The 19,371-nt window shown below is 42.8% G+C and overlaps 1 protein-coding gene across 1 annotated transcript in view; it reads left to right on the forward strand.

Annotated features, from left to right (window-relative positions):
• The first annotated feature begins 10,565 nt into the window (after nt 1-10,565).
• nrg3b (neuregulin 3b) overlaps nt 10,566-19,371 on the forward strand; it is a 429,951-nt gene continuing 421,145 nt past the window's right edge. Inside the window, exon 1 of the mRNA XM_021565559.3 lies at nt 10,566-12,798. Within this exon, the coding sequence (XP_021421234.2) occupies nt 12,060-12,798 (739 nt within the window). The 5' untranslated portion in view covers nt 10,566-12,059. The remainder of the gene's footprint in view (nt 12,799-19,371) is intronic.

Raw genomic sequence — 19,371 nt, forward strand, 5'->3', positions numbered from 1 at the left:
GATGCTGCCACCCCTGTGCATCACGGTTGGGATGGTGTTCTTCGGCTTGCAGGCCTCCCCCTTTTTCCTCCAAATATGTCGATGGTCATTATGTCCAAGCAGTTCTGTTTTTGTTTCATCAGACCAGAGGACATTTCTCCAGAAAGTATGATCTTTGTCCCCATGTGCAGTTGCAAACCGTAGTCTGGCTTTTTAATGGTGGTTTTGGAGCAGTGGCTTCTTCCTCGTTTTACTGTGGATATCGATATTTTTGTACTTGTTTCCTCCAGCATCTTCACAAGGTCCTTTGCTGTTGTTCTGGGATTGATTTGCACTTTTCGCACCAAAGTACGTTCATCTCTAGGAGACAGAACGCGTCTCCTTCCTGTGCGGTATGACGGCTGCATGGTCCCATGGTGTTTATACTTGCATACTATTGTTTGTACAGATGAACGTCGTACCTTCAGGCGTTTGGAAATTGCTCCCAAGGATGATTTTAATTTTCCCATGATGTCAAGCAAAGAAGCACTGTGTTTGAAGGTAGGCCATGCAAATACATCCACAGGTACACCTCCAATTGACTAAAATGATGTCAATTAGCCTAGCAGAAGCTTCAAAAGCCATGACATCAATTTTCTGAATTTTCCAGGCTGTTTAAAAGGTACAGTCAACTTAGTGTATGTAAACTTCTGAGCCACTGGAATCACCATCAGAATGTTTTTGTATTGTAATTATTTAAATGTGTACTGTTGTATTCACATGTTTTAAAGTACTATTGACAAATCATGTATTCCTGAAAATTGCATAGATTGTAATGGGCATAATATTACGTGTGTAAAACACAGTGCCTTGCAAAAGTCTTGACTGGTGTTTTTCCTATTTTGTTGCATTACAACCTCTAATTCAAATGGATTTTTATTTGAATTTCATGTAATTGGCAAAGTGAAAAAAATAAAAAAATGAATAAATAAATAAATTGTTCCAAGAAAATAAAAAAATAAAAAAATAAAAAAATGGTGCGTGCGTATGTATTTACCCTTAAATAAATTTGTATCCCTAAATAAGATATGGTTCAACCAATTACCTTCAGAAGTCACAATTAGTGAAATGAAATCCACCTGTGTGCAATTTAAGTGTCATATGATCTCAGAATATATATACACCTGTTCTGAAAGGCCCAAGGTCTGCAACACCATTAAGCAAGGGGCACAACCAAGCAAGTGGCACCATGAAGACCAAGCAGCTCTCCAAACAGGTCAGGAACAAAGTTATAGATAAGTACAGATCAGGGTTGGGTTATAAAAAAATATTTGAAACTTTGAACATCCCACGGAGCCCCATTAAATCCATTATTAAAAAATGGAATGAATTTGGCACCACAACAAACCTGCCAAGAGGGGGCCACCCACCAAAACTCACAGACCAGGCAAGGAGGGCATTAATCAGAGAGGCAACAGAGACCAAAGATAACCCTGAAGGAGCTGCAAAGCTCCACAGCGAGATTGGAGTATCTGTCCATAGGACCACTTTAAGCCGTGCACTCCACAGAGCTGAGCTTTACGGAAGAGTGGCCAGAAAAAAGCTATTGCTTAAAGGAAAAAATTAACAAACATGTTTGGTGTTCTCCAAAAGGCATGTGGGAGACTCCCCAAACATATGGAAGGGACTCTGGTCAGATGAGACTAAAATGTATATTTTTGGCCATCAAAGAAAATGCTATGTTGGCGCAATGCTATGTCTGGCGCAAACCCAACACCTCTCATCATCCCAAGAACACCATCACCATGTTTTTCATTGGCAAGGACTGGGAAACTGGTCAGAATTGAAGAAATTATGGATGGCGCTACATACAGGGACATTTTGGAACCTGTTTCAATCATCCAGAGATTTGAGACTGGGTTGAAGTTTCACCTTCCAGCAGGACAATGACCCTAAGCATACTGTTAAAACAACACTCGAGTGGTTTAAGGGGAAACATATACATGTCTTGGAATGGCCTAGTCAAAGCACAGATCTCAATCCAATTGAGAATCTGTGGTATGACTTAAAGATTGCTCTACACCAGCGGAACCCATCCAACTTGAAGGAACCAGAGCAGTTTTGCCTTGAAGAATGGGCAAAAATCCCAGTGGCTAGATTTGCCAAGCTTATAGAGACATACGCTAATAGACGTGCAGCTGTAAATACTGCAAAAGGTGGCTCTACAAATTATTGACTTTGGGTGGGTGAATAGTTATGCACGCTCAAGTTCTGTTTTTTTGTCTTATTTCTTGTTTGTTTCACAATATAACATATTTAGCATCTTCAAAGTGGTAGGCATGTTGTGTAAATACAATGATACAACCCCCCCAAAGTTATATTTAATTCCAGGTTGTAAGGCAACAAAATAAAGAGGTACCCAAAAATGTATGCAGCATTGAAGGCCCCCAAGAACACAGTGGCCTCCGTCATTCTTAAATGGAAGAAGTTTGAAACCACCAAGACTCTTCCTAGAGCTGGCCGCCCAGCCAAACTGAGGAATCGGGGGAGAAGGGCCTTGGTCAGGGAGGTGACCAAGAACCCGGTGGTCACTCTGACAGAGCTCTAGAGTTCCTCTGTGGAGATGGGAGAATCTTCCAGAAGGACAACCATCTCTGCAGCACTCCATCAATCAGGCCTTTATGGTAGAGTTGCCAGACGGAAGCCACTACTCAATTAAAAGTCACGACTGCCCACTTGGAGTTTGCCAAAAGGCACCTAAAGACTCTCAGACCATGAGAAACAAGATTTACTGGTATAATGAAACCAAGATTGAACCATTTGGCCTCAATGCCAAGCGTCACGTCTGGAGGAAACCTGGCACCATCTCCACGGTGAAGCATGGTGGTTGCAGCATCATGCTGTGGGGATGTTTTTCAGCGGCAGGGATTGGGAGAATAGTCAGAATCGAGGGAAAGCTAAACGGATCAAAGTACAACGAGATCCTTGATTAAATCCTGCTCCAGAGAGCTCAGGACCTCAGACTGGGGCAAAGGTACCCCTTCTAACAGGACAACGACCCTAAGCACACAGCCAAGACAACGCAGTAGTGGCTTTTAGACAAGTCTCTGAATATCATTGAGTGGCTCTTCCAGAGCCTGCAGATCCAACCTGACAGAATTTGAGAAGATCTGCAGAGAAGAATGAGAGAAGAGTAGAGGCTGTAATTGCTGCCAAACGTGCTTCAACAAAGTACTGAGTAAAGGGTCTGAATATTTATGCAATTGTTATGTTTATTTTAATTTTATATATACACATTTACTAAAATTTCTAAAAACCTGTTTTTGCTTTGTCATTATCGGGTATTGTGTGTAGATTGAGGGGGAAAAAAACGATTTAATCCATTTTAGAGCACCAGCTGTTCCAGATGACTTTGTGATCACAATCTCTGTAGCTGATGTGAGCAAGCCCTTTAAACAGGTCAATATTCACATGGCCGCAGGGCCAGACGGATTACCAGGATGTGTACTCAGAGTATGCACAGACCAAATAGCAAGTGTCTTCCCTGACATTTTCAACCTCTCCATGAACGAGTCTGTAATACCTACATGTTTCAAGCAGACCACCATAGTCTCTGTGCCCAAGATAGCGAAGGTAACCTTCCTAAATGACTATCGCCCCGGTAGCACTCACGTCGGTAGCCATGAAGTGCTTTGAAAGGCTGGTCATGGCTCACAACACCATCATCCTGGAAACCATAGAGCCACTCCAATTCAAATACCGCCCCAACAGATTCACAGACGACACAATCTCAATCGCACTCCACGCGGTTCTTTCCCACCTGTACAAAAGGAACACCTATGTCAGAATGCTCCTTCATTGACTACAGCTCAGCATTCAACACCATATTGCCCACAAGCTCATCACTAAACACCTCCCTCTGCAACTGGATCCTGGACTTCATGACGGGCCGCCCCCCAGGTGGTAAGGCTAGGCAACAACACATCTGCTATGCTCATCCTCAACACGGGGGCCCCTCAGGGGTGTGTGCTTAGTCCCTTCCTGTTCACACACACACACGACTGCGTGGCCAAGCACAACTCCAACACCCTCATTACATTTGCTGACGACACAACAGTGGTAGGCCTGATCACTGACAACGATGAGACTATAACAACGATGAGACTATAGGGAGGTCAGAGACCTGACAGTGTGGTGCCAAGACAAGAACCTTGTCTTGGCAACACAAAAGTTAAGTGATTTTGAACAAGCTTGAAGCATCATACCCAAAAAGGCTGTAATCGCTGCTAGGTGCTTCAATAAAGTAAACGATCGGAATACTTATGAAACTGTGATATATACAATACCTGTGTAACGGCTCTCGTTGGTGGTAGGAAGAGTAGACCAAAGCGCAGCGTGGAAAGTGTTCATGATTATTTCATTCAAAAACACTTCAACAAAATAACAAACGCGAAAATGAAAGTGCACAGTTCTGTCAGGCTAAGAAACTAAACAGAAAAAAAGATCCCACAACCTAATGGTGGGAAAAAGGGCTGCCTAAGTATGATTCCCAATCAGAGACAACGATAGACAGCTACCTCTGATTGGGAACCACACTCGGCCAAAAACAAAGAAACAGAAGACATAGAATTTCCCACCCGAGTCACACCCTGACCACTCCAATTTGCTTACCGCCCAAATAGGTCCACAGACGATGCAATCTCAACCACACTGCACACTGCCCTAACCCATCTGGACAAGAGGAATACCTATGTGAGAATGCTGTTCATCGACTACAGCTCGGCATTCAACACCATAGTACCCTCCAAGCTCGTCATCAAGCTCGAGACCCTGGGTCTCGACCCCGCCCTGTGCAACTGGGTACTGGACTTCCTGACGGGCCGCCCCCAGGTGGTGAGGGTAGGCAACAACATCTCCTCCCCGCTGATCCTCAACACTGGGGCCCCACAAGGGTGCGTTCTGAGCCCTCTCCTGTACTCCCTGTTCACCCACGACTGCGTGGCCACGCACGCCTCCAACTCAATCATCAAGTTTGCGGACGACACAACAGTGGTAGGCTTGATTACCAACAACGACGAGACGGCCTACAGGGAGGAGGTGAGGGCCCTCGGAGTGTGGTGTCAGGAAAATAACCTCACACTCAACGTCAACAAAACTAAGGAGATGATTGTGGACTTCAGGAAACAGCAGAGGGAACACCCCCCTATCCACATCGATGGAACAGTAGTGGAGAGGGTAGCAAGTTTTAAGTTCCTCGGCATACACATCACAGACAAACTGAATTGGTCCACTCACACAGACAGCATCGTGAAGAAGGCGCAGCAGCGCCTCTTCAACCTCAGGAGGCTGAAGAAATTCGGCTTGTCACCAAAAGCACTCACAAACTTCTACAGATGCACAATCGAGAGCATCCTGGCGGGCTGTATCACCACCTGGTATGGCAACTGCACCGCCCTCAACCGTAAGGCTCTCCAGAGGGTAGTGAGGTCTGCACAACGCATCACCGGGGGCAAACTACCTGCCCTCCAGGACACCTACACCACCCGATGTCACAGGAAGGCCATAAAGATCATCAAGGACATCAACCACCCGAGCCACTGCCTGTTCACCCCGCTATCATCCAGAAGGCGAGGTCAGTACAGGTGCATCAAAGCTGGGACCGAGAGACTGAAAAACAGCTTCTATCTCAAGGCCATCAGACTGTTAAACAGCCACCACTAACACTGAGTGGCTGCTGCCAACACACTGACACTGACTCAACTCCAGCCACTTTAATAATGGGAATTGATGGGAAATGATGTAAATATATCACTAGCCACTTTAAACAATGCTACCTTATATAATGTTACTTACCCCACATTATTCATCTCATATGCATACGTATATACTGTACTCTATATCATCGACTGTATCCTTATGTAATACATGTATCACTAGCCACTTTAAACTATGCCACTTTGTTTACATACTCATCTCATTTGTACATACTGTACTCGATACCATCTACTGTATCTTGCCTATGCTGCTCTGTACCATCACTCATTCATATATCCTTATGTACATATTCTTTATCCCCTTACACTGTGTACAAGACAGTAGTTTTGGAATTGTTAGTTAGATTACTTGTTATTACTGCATTGTCGGAACTAGAAGCACAAGCATTTTGCTACACTCGCATTAACATCTGCTAACCATGTGTATGTGACAAATAAAATTTGATTTGATTTGATTTGATTTGACTTAACAAAACATAGAGAATAATAAGGATATCTAAGGTCAGGGCGTGACAACTTAAAAAGTTTTAGAACACCTATTCATTTAAGGGTTTTTAATAATGTTTTACTATTTTCTACATTGTAGATAATAGTGAATACATCAAAACTATGAAATAACAGATATGGAATCATGTATTAACCAAAAAAGTGTTAAACAAATATAAAAATACATTTTAAATTTGAGATTCTTCAAATAGCCACCCTTTGCCTTGATGACAGCTTTGCACACTCTTGGCATTCTCTCAATCAGCTTCATGAATTAGTCACCTGGAATGCATTTGAATGAACAGGTGTGCCTTCTTAAAAGTTAATTTGTGGATTTGTTTTCATTCTTAATGCGTTTGAGCCAATCAGTTGTGTTGTGACATGGTAGGGGGTATATAGAAGTTAGCCCTATTTGGTAAAAGACCAAGTCCATATTATTGGAAAGAACAGCTCAAATAAGCAAAGAGAAATGACAGTCCATCATTACTTTAAGACATGAAGGTCAGTCAATACGGAACATTTCAAGAACTTTGAAAGTGCAGTCGCATAAACCATCAAGTGCTATGAAAAAAACTGGCTCTTATGAGGACCGCCACAGGAATGGAAGACCCAGAGTTATCTCTGCTGCAGAGGATAGGTTTCTTAGTTACCAGCCTCAGAAATTGCAGCCCAAATAAATGCTTCACAGAGTTCAAGTAACAGACACATCTCAACATCAACTATTCAGAGGAGACTGTGTGAATCAAGCCTTCATGGTCCAATTGCTGCAAAGAAACAACTACTAAAGGGCAACAATGATAAGAAGAGACTTGCTTGGGCCAAGAAACATGAGCAATGGACATTAGACTGGTGGAAATTTGTCCAAATTTGAGATTTTTGTTTCCAACCGGCACACTCAACCAGCATGGCTACCAGAGCATTCTGCAGCAATTAGTGGGACTATCATTTTTTGTCCTGTTTTTCAACAGGACAATGACCCAACACACCTCCAGGCTGTGTAACGGCTATTTTACCAATCAGAGGACCTGCATCAGAGGACCTGGCCTCCACAATCCCCCTGACCTCAACCAAATTGAGATGGTTTGGGATAAGTCAAACTGTATAGTGAAGGAAAAGCAGCCAACAAGTGCTCAGCATTTGTGGGAACTCCTTCAAGACTGTTGGAAAAGCATTCCAGGTGAAGCTGGTTGAGAGAATGCAAAAATGTGCAAAGCTGTCATCAAGGCAAAGGGTGGCTATTTGAAGAATAGCCATATTTTTGGTTACTACATGATTCCATATATGTTATCTCATAGTCAAAATAGTACAAATAAAGAAAAACCCTTGAATGAGTAGGTGTTCTAAACCGCCTATATTTATTTATATGTGTATATATATACACATTTGCAAACATTAAAAAACAAACAGTTTTTGCTTTGTCATTATGGGGTATTGTGTGTAGATTGATGAGGGAAAATAACAATTTAATCCGTTTTAGAATAAGGCTGTAATGTAACAAAATGTTGAAAAAAATCAAGGGGTCTGAATACTTTCCGAATGCAATGTATAGCGTGATCTATAATAGTGCTTTGGTCCGCAGTGTTTTATGCTAGTAACAAGCTGTAAAATACCCAGATGGCTTTTAGGGAAACATTTTTGACCTTCTCTCATTGAGTTAAGAAGAATAGCCAGCAATTACATTTTTCTGCGTCTGTAGGCCTACTCTGTCTGTGCTGGAAAGGTAGGTCTTAACTTTTGAAAGAACCATGCTCATATTCCTTATGATGTCTCAGATTTTATTGTTTGCAAACAGGGACAGTTTCATTGCGAACAAGACTCACTGATTTGGCATTGGAGTGATATGATAAGATGAACACATAGGCCTATCGCTCTGTCCATTCTTAGCCAGTAATTTTGATAATTTGTGTGGTATTAAAAAAAGATTCCGCTAATATGTAAAGTGACGTGGAATTGCATGACGTTTTTGTAAAATGCTATTTTCTTCTCAGCCCTCCAAATACAATGATAGATTCATGCAATGCTTTTACTATAAAGAAGATTTTTCCACCCCTACACTTGTCTATGGTTGGTCTGCGAACCCACAACCTTCGGGTCCGCAGCCCCGTGCGCTCTCAAAATTCCTGCATTGCCATGTAATGCTTTCAGGGTGAAAAACTGTTTCTAAAACTGCATATCTAAGGCTCTGTCTGTCTAAAAAGTGTGGGTAATGGTAGACGTGTTCTCTGCTATCTACTTTGTTTAATTATAATTTTGGGTACAGGGGAGGGTCACTTGTTTTTTTTAAGCGTTCAGGGAACGTTTAGGTCAAATATATTTTGCTGAATGGGAAGGCCATCCATTTTCATTTCAGGGAAGTCCGACATTCTCCATAATAATTAACATTCACTCCCTAATGTAAAACATCTAAAGTGTGGTATTCCGCAAGTGAGCTGTCACGGCTCTTTACTCTTCTCTATTTTTACTAATGAGCTACCACTAGCCTTAAACAAAACCTATGTGTCTATCTATGTACGCTGATGATTCAATATTATACACCTCAGCAACCACAGCAAGTGAAATCAGTTTTAGAATGGATAGCTGGTAATAAACTAGATCTGAACATAGCAAAAACTAAAAGCTTTTGTATTCGGTACAACTAATTCTTTATGTTCTAGACGTCAGCTGAGTCTGGTAATGAATGATGTAGCTGTTGAGCAAGTTGAGGAGACTAAACTTATTGGTGTCACCTTAGACTGTAAGTTGTCAGGGTCAAGGCATATTGATTAGAATGTTGTAAAGAAGGGGACTGCAGAATGGCGCGGGAGGGGATGCTGCTTCCGTTTTACAGGCTCCTAACAAACTTCTATTCTGTTTTTTTTTCTCGCGTTGCTTGTAACATATTGGTACATAATGTTTCTTCCACCATCTCCTATGACAATAGCTGACGGGCCTCAACCAGGTGGTAAGGGTATGTGACAACACATCTGTCACACTGATCCTCAACAAGGGTGCCCCTCAAGGGTGTGTGCTTATTCACCTCATGTACTCCCTATTCATCCACGACTGTGTGGCCATTGCACAACTCCAACACCATCATTAAGTATGCAGACAAAACCGGGATTAGGCCTGATCACCGATAACGATGAGACCGCCTATAGGGAGGAGGTCAGTGACCTGGCATTGTGGTGGCTTTGACTTGTCTTCCTACACACCTGGTTTCAATCCCATTCATTACCTGTTGTGTATTTAACCCTCTGTTTCCCCTCATGTCTTTGTAAGAAGATTGTTTTATGTTCAGTATTCGTGTTTTGTATTTGGTGCGCGACGGGTCCTCGTACCCACTTTGTTTCATTGTATTTCATGGTTTTGGAGTTATGTGTTTTAAGTTATTAAACTATTCCATTCCACCAAGTTTTGATTCTCCTGCGCCTGACTTCCCTGCCACTTATACACACGACTGTGACAGGTCAACACCTGTTGTATTCGGCGCATGTGACAGATAAAATGTTCTTTGATTTTGATTTGAGAGGTTTGTCTCAGCATATTTAACACCACAGTCTACCAAACAAGTCCTGCAGGCTTTTGTTTGATCTAATCATGACTACTGCCCAGTGATATGGTCAAGTGCTGCAAAGAAGAACCTAGAAAGCTGCAGCTGGCCCAGAACAGAGCAGCACGTCTGGCCCTTCAGTGTACACACAGCTGTCAACAGTAGGCATGCAAGTGTCTCTTGGCTCAAAGTAGAGGAGAGACTGACTGCATGATTGAGCCATGATCACATGGAAAACCCTTCCATCTCAAATTACTCAAGTAAACAACCAAATTAGCTTAAAAAAAACAAATAAAACAACACGTCACAGCACAATGCCTCTTCCCTATCTGACCTAAATAACTTGTAGGCATATGTATATTTATTGAAGTATGTATGCGTGTGACTGATAGATGCCACTGAATGTAAATGGAATATATGAAAATGTTATATATTCATGTATTTGGATGTAGGCCTAGAATAATGGGTATCTATATTTCTCTCAGTGCTGTGTCAGTAGGACGTTTGTTATTTCATATTTGTGTAGTTCAATCTTTGAGCTGTTCTTGTCTATTGATGTTCTGTATTATGTCATGTTTTATGTGTTTTGTGGATCCCAGAAAGAGCAGCAGCTGCTTGAACAACAACTAATGCGGATCCTAAGAAAATACAAAAAATACTTAAGGTTGAAGGAGGCTTTAACCCACCCATAAATGATGAGCCCAATGTTTGGTTTGTTTTTCTCCCGCACTGGTGGTGTTAGATCGGGGGAATGTAGCACCTCACTACCTCTCCCTCTCTCTCTTCCACTTCTTCCGTCCCTCCCTCTCTCTGTTTCCTGGGGTGTGTCTGTGGCAGCTCTTCTCTCCTCCACACGGTGTGTTGTGCGCTGCCCCCTTGTCTACGCTGCTGCTGCAGAGCTTACTCCCAGAATCTCTGCCTCCTCTTTCTTTCTCTCGCTCTCTCTCTCTCACTCTCTCTCGCCCTCACTTTCATTTAACAGTGATAGGGAAGGCAGTGTGGTCTCTGCCTCTATCTCGCTTTCACAAGCAAAAGCTTACAAGGGCGCACGCACGCAGTGTGTCGGAGAAGGGATGGGGCTGTTGTTGTTTGTCAGTCTGGAATCCTGCTGAGAGTGAAAGGGAGGAAAGCGCTGGTCGAGAGCCGTGGAGCCCACATCACTCACAGCGGAGTGAGCAAATCTTTCTATCTCTCCCAGTAGGCAGCCTTCAAGAACAGCAGCCGCATCAGTTTTTCAGAGCAGCACTCTTCCCCCTCCCCTCCTCTTTCTTGCTCTCTCTGTTTCCCTTGCTGTCGCTCACTCTCCCACTCTCACCTCCGTCGGCAATGTGGGAATGTAGCGGACTGATGTAGCAAACAAGCAGCCAAGGCTTTCAGATTTTTCTACCACAATGACAGGCGGTGGACAGACAGCTGGAGAAAGACGGACAGTCCAGGAGATCTGAGGGGAAAGGGATTGGATGGGGATCAGTTGGATTTACCCCCCCCCTCTTCCGCCCCACCAGCCACATCCAGACAGATCCTCTCCCCCACTCTCTCTCCAGTTCCACTGGCTCTCTTCATGCAGGATTACCGTTCACCACTACAGCTAAAACAACGCTGCACGGGGCTGCCTGGAAGGACAGCAAGGGGGAGGCTGACCCAAGGTAGGGAAGAATACTGTAGAGGAAGCCCCTGGACTGGAGCCTATATAAAACACCTGAGAAATAAAAAGAGGGCAACCCCTCAGAGCCACAGAGGAAAAGGAATCGAGGGCCGTGGATCAGAGTGCCATTGAGAAGCAGTGAGTTGGAGCCGCAGAGGAGGTTTGTTTCTCATTGACACACACACAGGATTTACAGCTATGGTCTGAAGCTTGCCACACCGTGAATCGATGTTCTCCTGCCTGCCTTTTTCATCAGCTTTTTTCCTCATACGGGAGTGAAGTATCTTGGGATTTACCGTTGTTTCGTTACCACCTAACTACAGCGTGGCTCGCCCCCTCCATTCAGCATCCTCACCTATCCATGTCCAACCTGTGTGTCTGTTTGTTTGTGTGTTTGTTTGTGTGTGTACTTAGCTAGCTCTGCGCCAGAGGGAGTGTATATTTGCTTACGTGTGCATCCTCGTGAGCTGCTTGGCTTGTAATTACTTGTACGTGTCTGTGGGTGCCTTCTTGTGTCTATGTGTGTGTGGGTATAAATGTAGACATTTTGTGTGGGTGCATTGGTAAGATGCCCACTGTTGGTTCTGTTCCCCATCCCCTGTCTCGTTTGTGCCCTTTTGTCATTGGGCCTCCGGTTTGACCCCTGAACTTTAACGGCATCGGCAGGATGAGTGAGCACTCAGGAACGAGCACTCTGGGGGCCATGACCCTGGAGGAACCCGGGGACGAACAGGCCTCCCCTCGGGCCCCGGGGCCTCTTCGCTGTGGGCCCTGTGCCGTGTGGTCCCGCCAGCAGACCTGGCTGTGTGCGGTGCCCTTGGTGATGGGCTTTGTGGGCCTTGGCCTCAGTCTAATGCTGCTTAAATGGATTGTAGTGGGCTCCATTCAAGACTATCTGCCCACGGACCTGGTGGATGCCAAAGGCATAGGGCAGGATCCCATCTTTCTCTATGAACCCAGCGCCCTGCCCAAACGACCAGACACTATGACCACGACTTCCACCACCAACCCTCTAGCGTCCGATGGCACGGCCCCAGCCCCGAGAACTCGATTTGTGCTGCCCTCCAACCACTCGGCCCCGCACCTCCACAACCGGATCGGCAGTGGCACCCACGTGATGGGCACCACCACCACTACCCGCACCACTCGACTTGTCCTGCCTGGGGGTAAAGAGATGACCCCGCACAGCACCACGGTACAGCAGAACGGCAACACGGGAAACAGTCGTAAGGATAAGGACCCCCCGAACTCACAACCTAGTCCAACATCTACAACTACCAAAGCCACAACCAAGGTGCAATCGCCCACTTCTCCACCACCTCCCCCAGCCAAGCCCACCGGGCGCTGGAACCCTGGACGCTCTGTGAAAGGTCCAGCCACACGCCCACACCACCGCTTCAGAACACGTAAGTCTGTTTTTCTTAAAGGGAGGGTGTGTTTGTGTCTGTGTGTGTGTGCAAATGGAACAAATGTTTCACAAGAGCTCAAGCATTTGTTCTAACTAGCAAATGGCATTGGAGTGCTCGTGGAGCTGGTGCCCAATTACCATACATTAATGTATTGCTGCTGAATAAGAAAAACCCCACAAAAGGCTACTTTGTATAAACCATAGTCTAAATATGTGCCGTATAAAGATTATCTCCTCTAACGGCATGAAAGGAGGCACTCATGCAACGTAATGGCATTCACACTGTGGCATTCATTAGCCAGTCCTTCCAGGATTTCGTGGGGATTTTCTGTGATATTTGCAGGCATAAATGCTTTATTTAGATGTGCCAATTCTGACATTTTGCATGGCAATATGCAATGATTTTGTCCAATTAGTTTGTTGACGTATGGCTTGAATGAAACATATTATGCAGTAAATGTGCAGAGCTCTCTTTTTGCGCTGCGATGCTGTAATATTGCACTTTTATGCTATAATATTGCAATGATTTTACTGGTTTATGCAGAAATAGTGTGGTGATTGGTAAAATGTCCAAGGCCTCGCACAATATGCAGGGAATTGTTGATTTAGCAAAAAAAAATAAAAAATGCCATCGCAGAATCCTCGAGGGACTGAAAAGAAATCTGGAGGCACTTGATTTCCTTCTCATCTTTATCTTTGACTTGTGCATTAACGCAATAAGAATTTCTCCTACTGCAGGCTCCACGCACTTGATATTAGTGTCATAAAAAAATGGTTGCTGCTATCTCTGTGACTCTATGATGGGTCCTGTGTCTCAGCTGAAAGCATCTTAGGCAAACGCTGTGACTGTGTACAACATATCCCTGTTTTGGAAAACAAATATGGAGGAGGGATAGAGGAGGAAACCGGGAAGCTCTCACCTCCTGTCTGCCTGTATCAGATAGTGAGGCAAAGATCCCATTTAGATAAGTGACGATATGAGCACTGCCGCAAGTGCAGAGGAGAGACTGCAGGACATACAATGGACAGAGAGAGGAGAGGGAGGAAAAGAGAGGTAGGGAAGATAGAGAGAGAGAGGAGTGGGAATAAGAGAGAGCGTTTGAGTGAGAGGGGAGGAAGGGAGAGAGGAGTGTGTGTGAGAGAGAGGGGAGGGAGAGAGAGGGGAGGGAATAAGAGGGACATACAGACAGAGAGAGCGAGTAGAGAAGGAAAGGGAGTTGGTGTCATTATTTAGGCTTGCATGCATATATTTGCTTTATTTTTGTGTCTATGCATTAATGTAGTTTCTTGCTTACTTTTCCTTTGATTGCATTTTGATATCCAGGACATAAATATCCTATTGGTTTATTAATAAAGCACATAGTTCTGTATAGTTTCACATAATTTACAATTAGTAGCAGTACACAAGATGGAATGGAAATGTATTACTAATTGATTTACAATTTGTCATGAAAAAGAGTGTTTGAGTTTATTCATGCAACAAGTAAATTATCAAACCCATCAGTGTTCTCTGTCAATATTAATTAATTATTTGAACGTCACAAGTGTTTGTCTGAATTATAGTTTGGCATTGAAACATAGAATATGATCAAAACACAGACGTTTACAGTAAGGCAACTGAACACCTTCATTTTGATGTGAACAACAAACCTATGGGCAAAACTGGTTAAATGGCGACAGTTTTGCTGTTGAAAATATATAATTTCAAAAAATGTTGCTTACTGGAAATCAATGATATTCATTCTTAATTGTTAGACACTGTGACGAAGTGAGATGAAGATCCGCTATCTTCACTGGCTTTAGTTGAATATAAAACTCCATTAATATATGTATAAATCGGGAGATGCTGTGCATGGCTGATGATGTCAGTTATGCAAGACATTGCGAATGAGGGGGCTGTCTATAGACTACATATTCTATGACATGGGTGGAGACTTCACAGAGAATAACATTTACCATTGATGAGACTAGGCTACCGACCTTACCATGACGAGGTGAGAACACGTCGGGTTGATGTGACTGATGTCATTTTGGCTGGTAGCCTAGTGGTTAAGAACGTTGGGCCAGTAACCAAAAGGTACAGCATACAGGAAAGTGTCATATTTGCACATAGATATATTAGCAGAACACTGCTTCTACTGTATTATGTGAAGTGTGGAACTGCCACACTTGAAAGTTATCAAAACATTTTGTTTAGAATATCTACATAAGTTTAGCAATTGCATTCTTCTCATATTACTCTGTAGGCTACTGACGATACAAAGCTTCCTCCTGGAGGAAGCTATGAATTGGTTAGTAGCGTACAGAGCAGTGGCGATTTTAGCATGTAAATCTTGGAGGTGCATACTCCCCCCCAAAATTGGGGATGCATGCCAGCAAACCCACTACACAACACAACACTAAACAATTAATTTGTTTCACTATAATGGTGACAAGCAGTGCGCACAAACTGTTTGGGCCTACATAAAGCTGTCCCAACAGCAGAGCTTTCTTTTCAGCACCATGAAGTGAATCCTTACCACCGCTAGACCTGGCTATCTTTAGAGCCTTGTCTGGCAGCGAAACAGTTAATTCAGCTTTGTTTACTGCCTTTTTAAAAAACATAGCTGATACAGCTGACTTGCTTAAACAAATGTGGTTCCTATGGAAATTTGAGATGTACAAACTATGGCATAAGGGAACAACGAGCGGATAAGAGGCATTCTGTAATTTCGATTAAGGCATTAATGAGCAAGCTAAGACGAAAGTAGTCAATATAACTATGTGTTCAGCACTTTTGAAATGTACATTGACAGAATGCAGAACATGGGCTGCTCTTACAGTATTTTCCCTGTACACCACGTCAGAACCGTAGGATAAATAAAGGGAGCATATAAGTAGACAATGAACGCTCTTACAATATTCGACGATGACATTTCTCAAAAACAGATTATAGGCTACATGTGCACCACCGAGTCAGAACAGTAACGTTAGGAAAAATGAAGAGCTGAAAATAGACCACATTTTTAGGGTGAAGCACATGGGCTACTAACAGCTTACTACACAACATACACTTTGTATTACTTTCTTAGATAGAGTATACATATCTTCCAGGCATATTACACAATTTATGCAGAAGAATATAAGATATTTTTGGACTCACTTGAACAGGAATGTGGCGTGGTGGTCCGTTGTGGACAAATTTTGTCATCAAAGAGAAAGAAGCCAGATTTACCATTCCGAGTTGGATGACCGTTCAAAACGTTTTTTTCCCAGTCTGAGCTCGTTTATTCCCGACTTCCCATTTGCAATTCACCGATTCCTTCCAAACCACTCACTGTTGAATTTGCGATTTCCAACTTGTTGTGTAACGTTTATGTCTAATGGCTGATGAGCACCGATATGTTTTATCTATCATTTCTCTTCATTATCTCTCTTCATATGACAAGCTTAAAAAGGATTTGCCAGTAGATTGTTTACTTGATTCATGATGATGACTGCTAGCTATGATTTTGAAAGTAAGATGTTGACATGATCAGTCCAGTCAAAGCTACTATATCTGTGGCCAAAGACCTTCAGCCTTCTTGGGCACTTGTATTATAACTATATGGCAGGATCCAAAGGGGTTACATTTTCAATGTCTACCCTTACATTTTCAATGTCCCCCTGACATAGTGTCCCCATGAGAGACAGAACACTGAGCCAATCACAGCGCAATGCTCACTTTTTTGCTCCTATTTTTCCCACCACCACAGAAAGCACTGAGCTAGGCTGAAAGACCTGCATTTTGGAGCTGCCTTACACAAGAAAACAAAAAAGTGACTATATTTGAATGCAGCTTTATTAACTCAAGGATATACAGTTGAAGTCGGAAGTTTACATAGACCTTAGCCAAATACATTTAAACTCAGTTTTTCACAATTCTTGACATTTAATCCTAGTAAAAATTCCCTGTCTTAGGTCAGTTAGGATCACCACTTCATTTTAAGAATATGAAATGTCAGAATAATAGTAGAGAGAATGATTTATTTCAGCTTTTATTTCTTTCATCATATTCCCAGTGGGTCAGAGGTTTACATGCACTCAATTAGTATTTGGTAGCATTGCCTTTAAATTGTTTAACTTGGGTCAAACGTTTCAGGTAGCCTTCCACAAGTTTCCAACAATTAGTTGGGTAAATTTTGGCCCATTCCTCCTGACAGAGCTGGTGTAACTGTGTCAGGTTTGTAGGCCTCCTTGCTCACACATGCTTTTTCAGTTCTGCCCACACATTTTCTATGGGATTGAGGTCAGGGCTTTGGGATGGCCACTCGAATACCTTGACTTTGTTGTCCGTAAGCCATTTTTCCACAACTTTGGAAGTATGCTTGGGGTCATTGTCCATTTGGAAGACCCATTTGCGACCAAGCTTTAACCTTTAAGACTGATGTCTTGAGATGTTGCTTCAATATATCCACATAATTTTCCTGCCACATGATGCCATCTATTTTGTGAAGTGCACCAGTCCCTCCTGCAGCAAAGCACCCCCACAACATGACGGCTTGCAAGCCTCCCCCTTTTGCCTCCAAACATAACAATGGTCATTATGGCCAAACAGTTCTAATTTTGTTTCATCAGACCAGAGGACATTTCTCCAAAAAGTACGATCTTTGTCCCCATGCGCAGTTGCAAACCATAGTCTGGATTTTTTGTTGCGGTTTTGGAGCAGTGGCTTCTTCCTTGCTGAGCGGCCTTTCAGGTTATGTCGATATTGGACTCATTTTACTGTGGATACAGATACTTCTGCACCTGTTTCCTCCAGCATCTTCATCAGGTCCTTTGCTGTTGTTCTGGGATTGATTTGCACTTTTTGCACCAAAGTACGTTCATCTCTAGGAGACATAACGCATCTCCTTCCTGAGCGGTATGACGGCTGCGTAGTTCATTGGTGTTTATACTTGCATACTATTGTTTGTGCAGATGAACGTGGTACCTTCAGGCATTTGGAAATTGCTCCCAAGGATGAACCAGACTTGTGGAGGTCTACAATTTTTTTTCTGCGGTCTTGGCTGATTTCTTTTGATTTCCCCATGATATCAAGCAAAGAGGCACTGAGTTTGAAGGTAGGCCTTGAAATACATCCACAGGTACACCTCTAATTGACTCAAATGATGTCAATTAGCCTAGCAGAAGCTTCTAAAGCCATTTCTGGAATTTTCCAAGCTGTTTAAAGGCACAGTCAACTTAGTGTATGTAAACTTCTGACCCACTGGAATTGTGATACAGTGAAATAATCTGTCTGTAAACAATTGTTGGAAAAATTGTTGGAAAAATTACGTGTCATGCACAAAGTAGTTGTCCTAACCAACTTGCAAGAACTATAGTTTGTCAACAAGAAATTTGTGGAGTGGTTGAAAAACGAGTTTTAATGACTCCAACCTAAGTGTATGTAAACTTCCGACCTTAACTCTCTCTCTCTCTCTCTCTCTCTCTCTCTCTCTCTCTCTCTCTCTCTCTCTCTCTCTATATATATATATATATATATATATATATATATATATATATATATATATATAGATATATAGATATATATATTATAATAATATAAAATATAAAAATGTGGGGCTCAAAACAGGTGGGTAGGAGAATGACGAGTCACCACTGCTACACAGTGGTATGAGAAGAGTGCCATTCTCCTGCATCACACATCTGCCTGTAGTTGCTGGTTACTGGCCTTTGCCAGCTGGACCAATGGGCCAAGGCAAACTCTGTCATATCCAGAATGAAGTGTCATGCACTCCACCGCTCCTGCCTCCATGGGTCCATAACCTGTAATACATTACATAGATTATATGGAAGGGACTTCACCCACTGGAGATTTGAAGACTTAACCTCACCCGAGAGCTGTGCATGTCAGTGTGTGGTTAGACAGCCAAATCCTTAAGATTTGGAAAATTTGACAAATAGAATGCCATTTAGATAGCTAAAGCTGTACCTTATTTTTATTTGCTTGGTACGTGTTTACATACTGTCTTTATAAGCACATTGATATGATATTTACAGCATAACATTTTTGTCTTTGTTACACAATCACACTCATAGATGTTTTTGTTTATAACACTCAAGCAGGATGATGTTTGTGCAATGTCCACATGTAGCCTACACCATATCAGTAGTTCTGGAATTTGTCCCCCGTGAAAGATCTAACACAAGACATAATAAGAGACGAGACGAGACAAAACTTGCCAGTTATAGAATATTGTGTTGTAGGACAACTGAGCTGACTCAAGACCAGGCATTCAACTCGCCGTTGATACCGTTTCCCTGTTAAGATGTCTTTACATGACGTGATGAAATATTGAAACTAAGTTGCAAGCTACTTTCATAGCAAGGTGTTGTAGAACGATTGTCTTATAAAACTCATTACAGGTGGACCAGCGGCCATCTTTGTGGTAGTACTTGGAAGTTAAAATTTCCATTCAATTTAAACTTCAATGATGTACCAACTAAATTGCAGCGGTATGAAGGGATATGTCCATTCTATACATTATATTTCTATGATTGAAATGACACCCACCCTGCATACAAGAGTATGCTGTGTCTCAAACTATGG

Source organism: Oncorhynchus mykiss, chromosome 16 (assembly GCF_057628025.1).
Source record: "Oncorhynchus mykiss isolate SJ-2025 chromosome 16, ASM5762802v1, whole genome shotgun sequence".
NCBI lineage: Eukaryota > Metazoa > Chordata > Actinopteri > Salmoniformes > Salmonidae > Oncorhynchus > Oncorhynchus mykiss.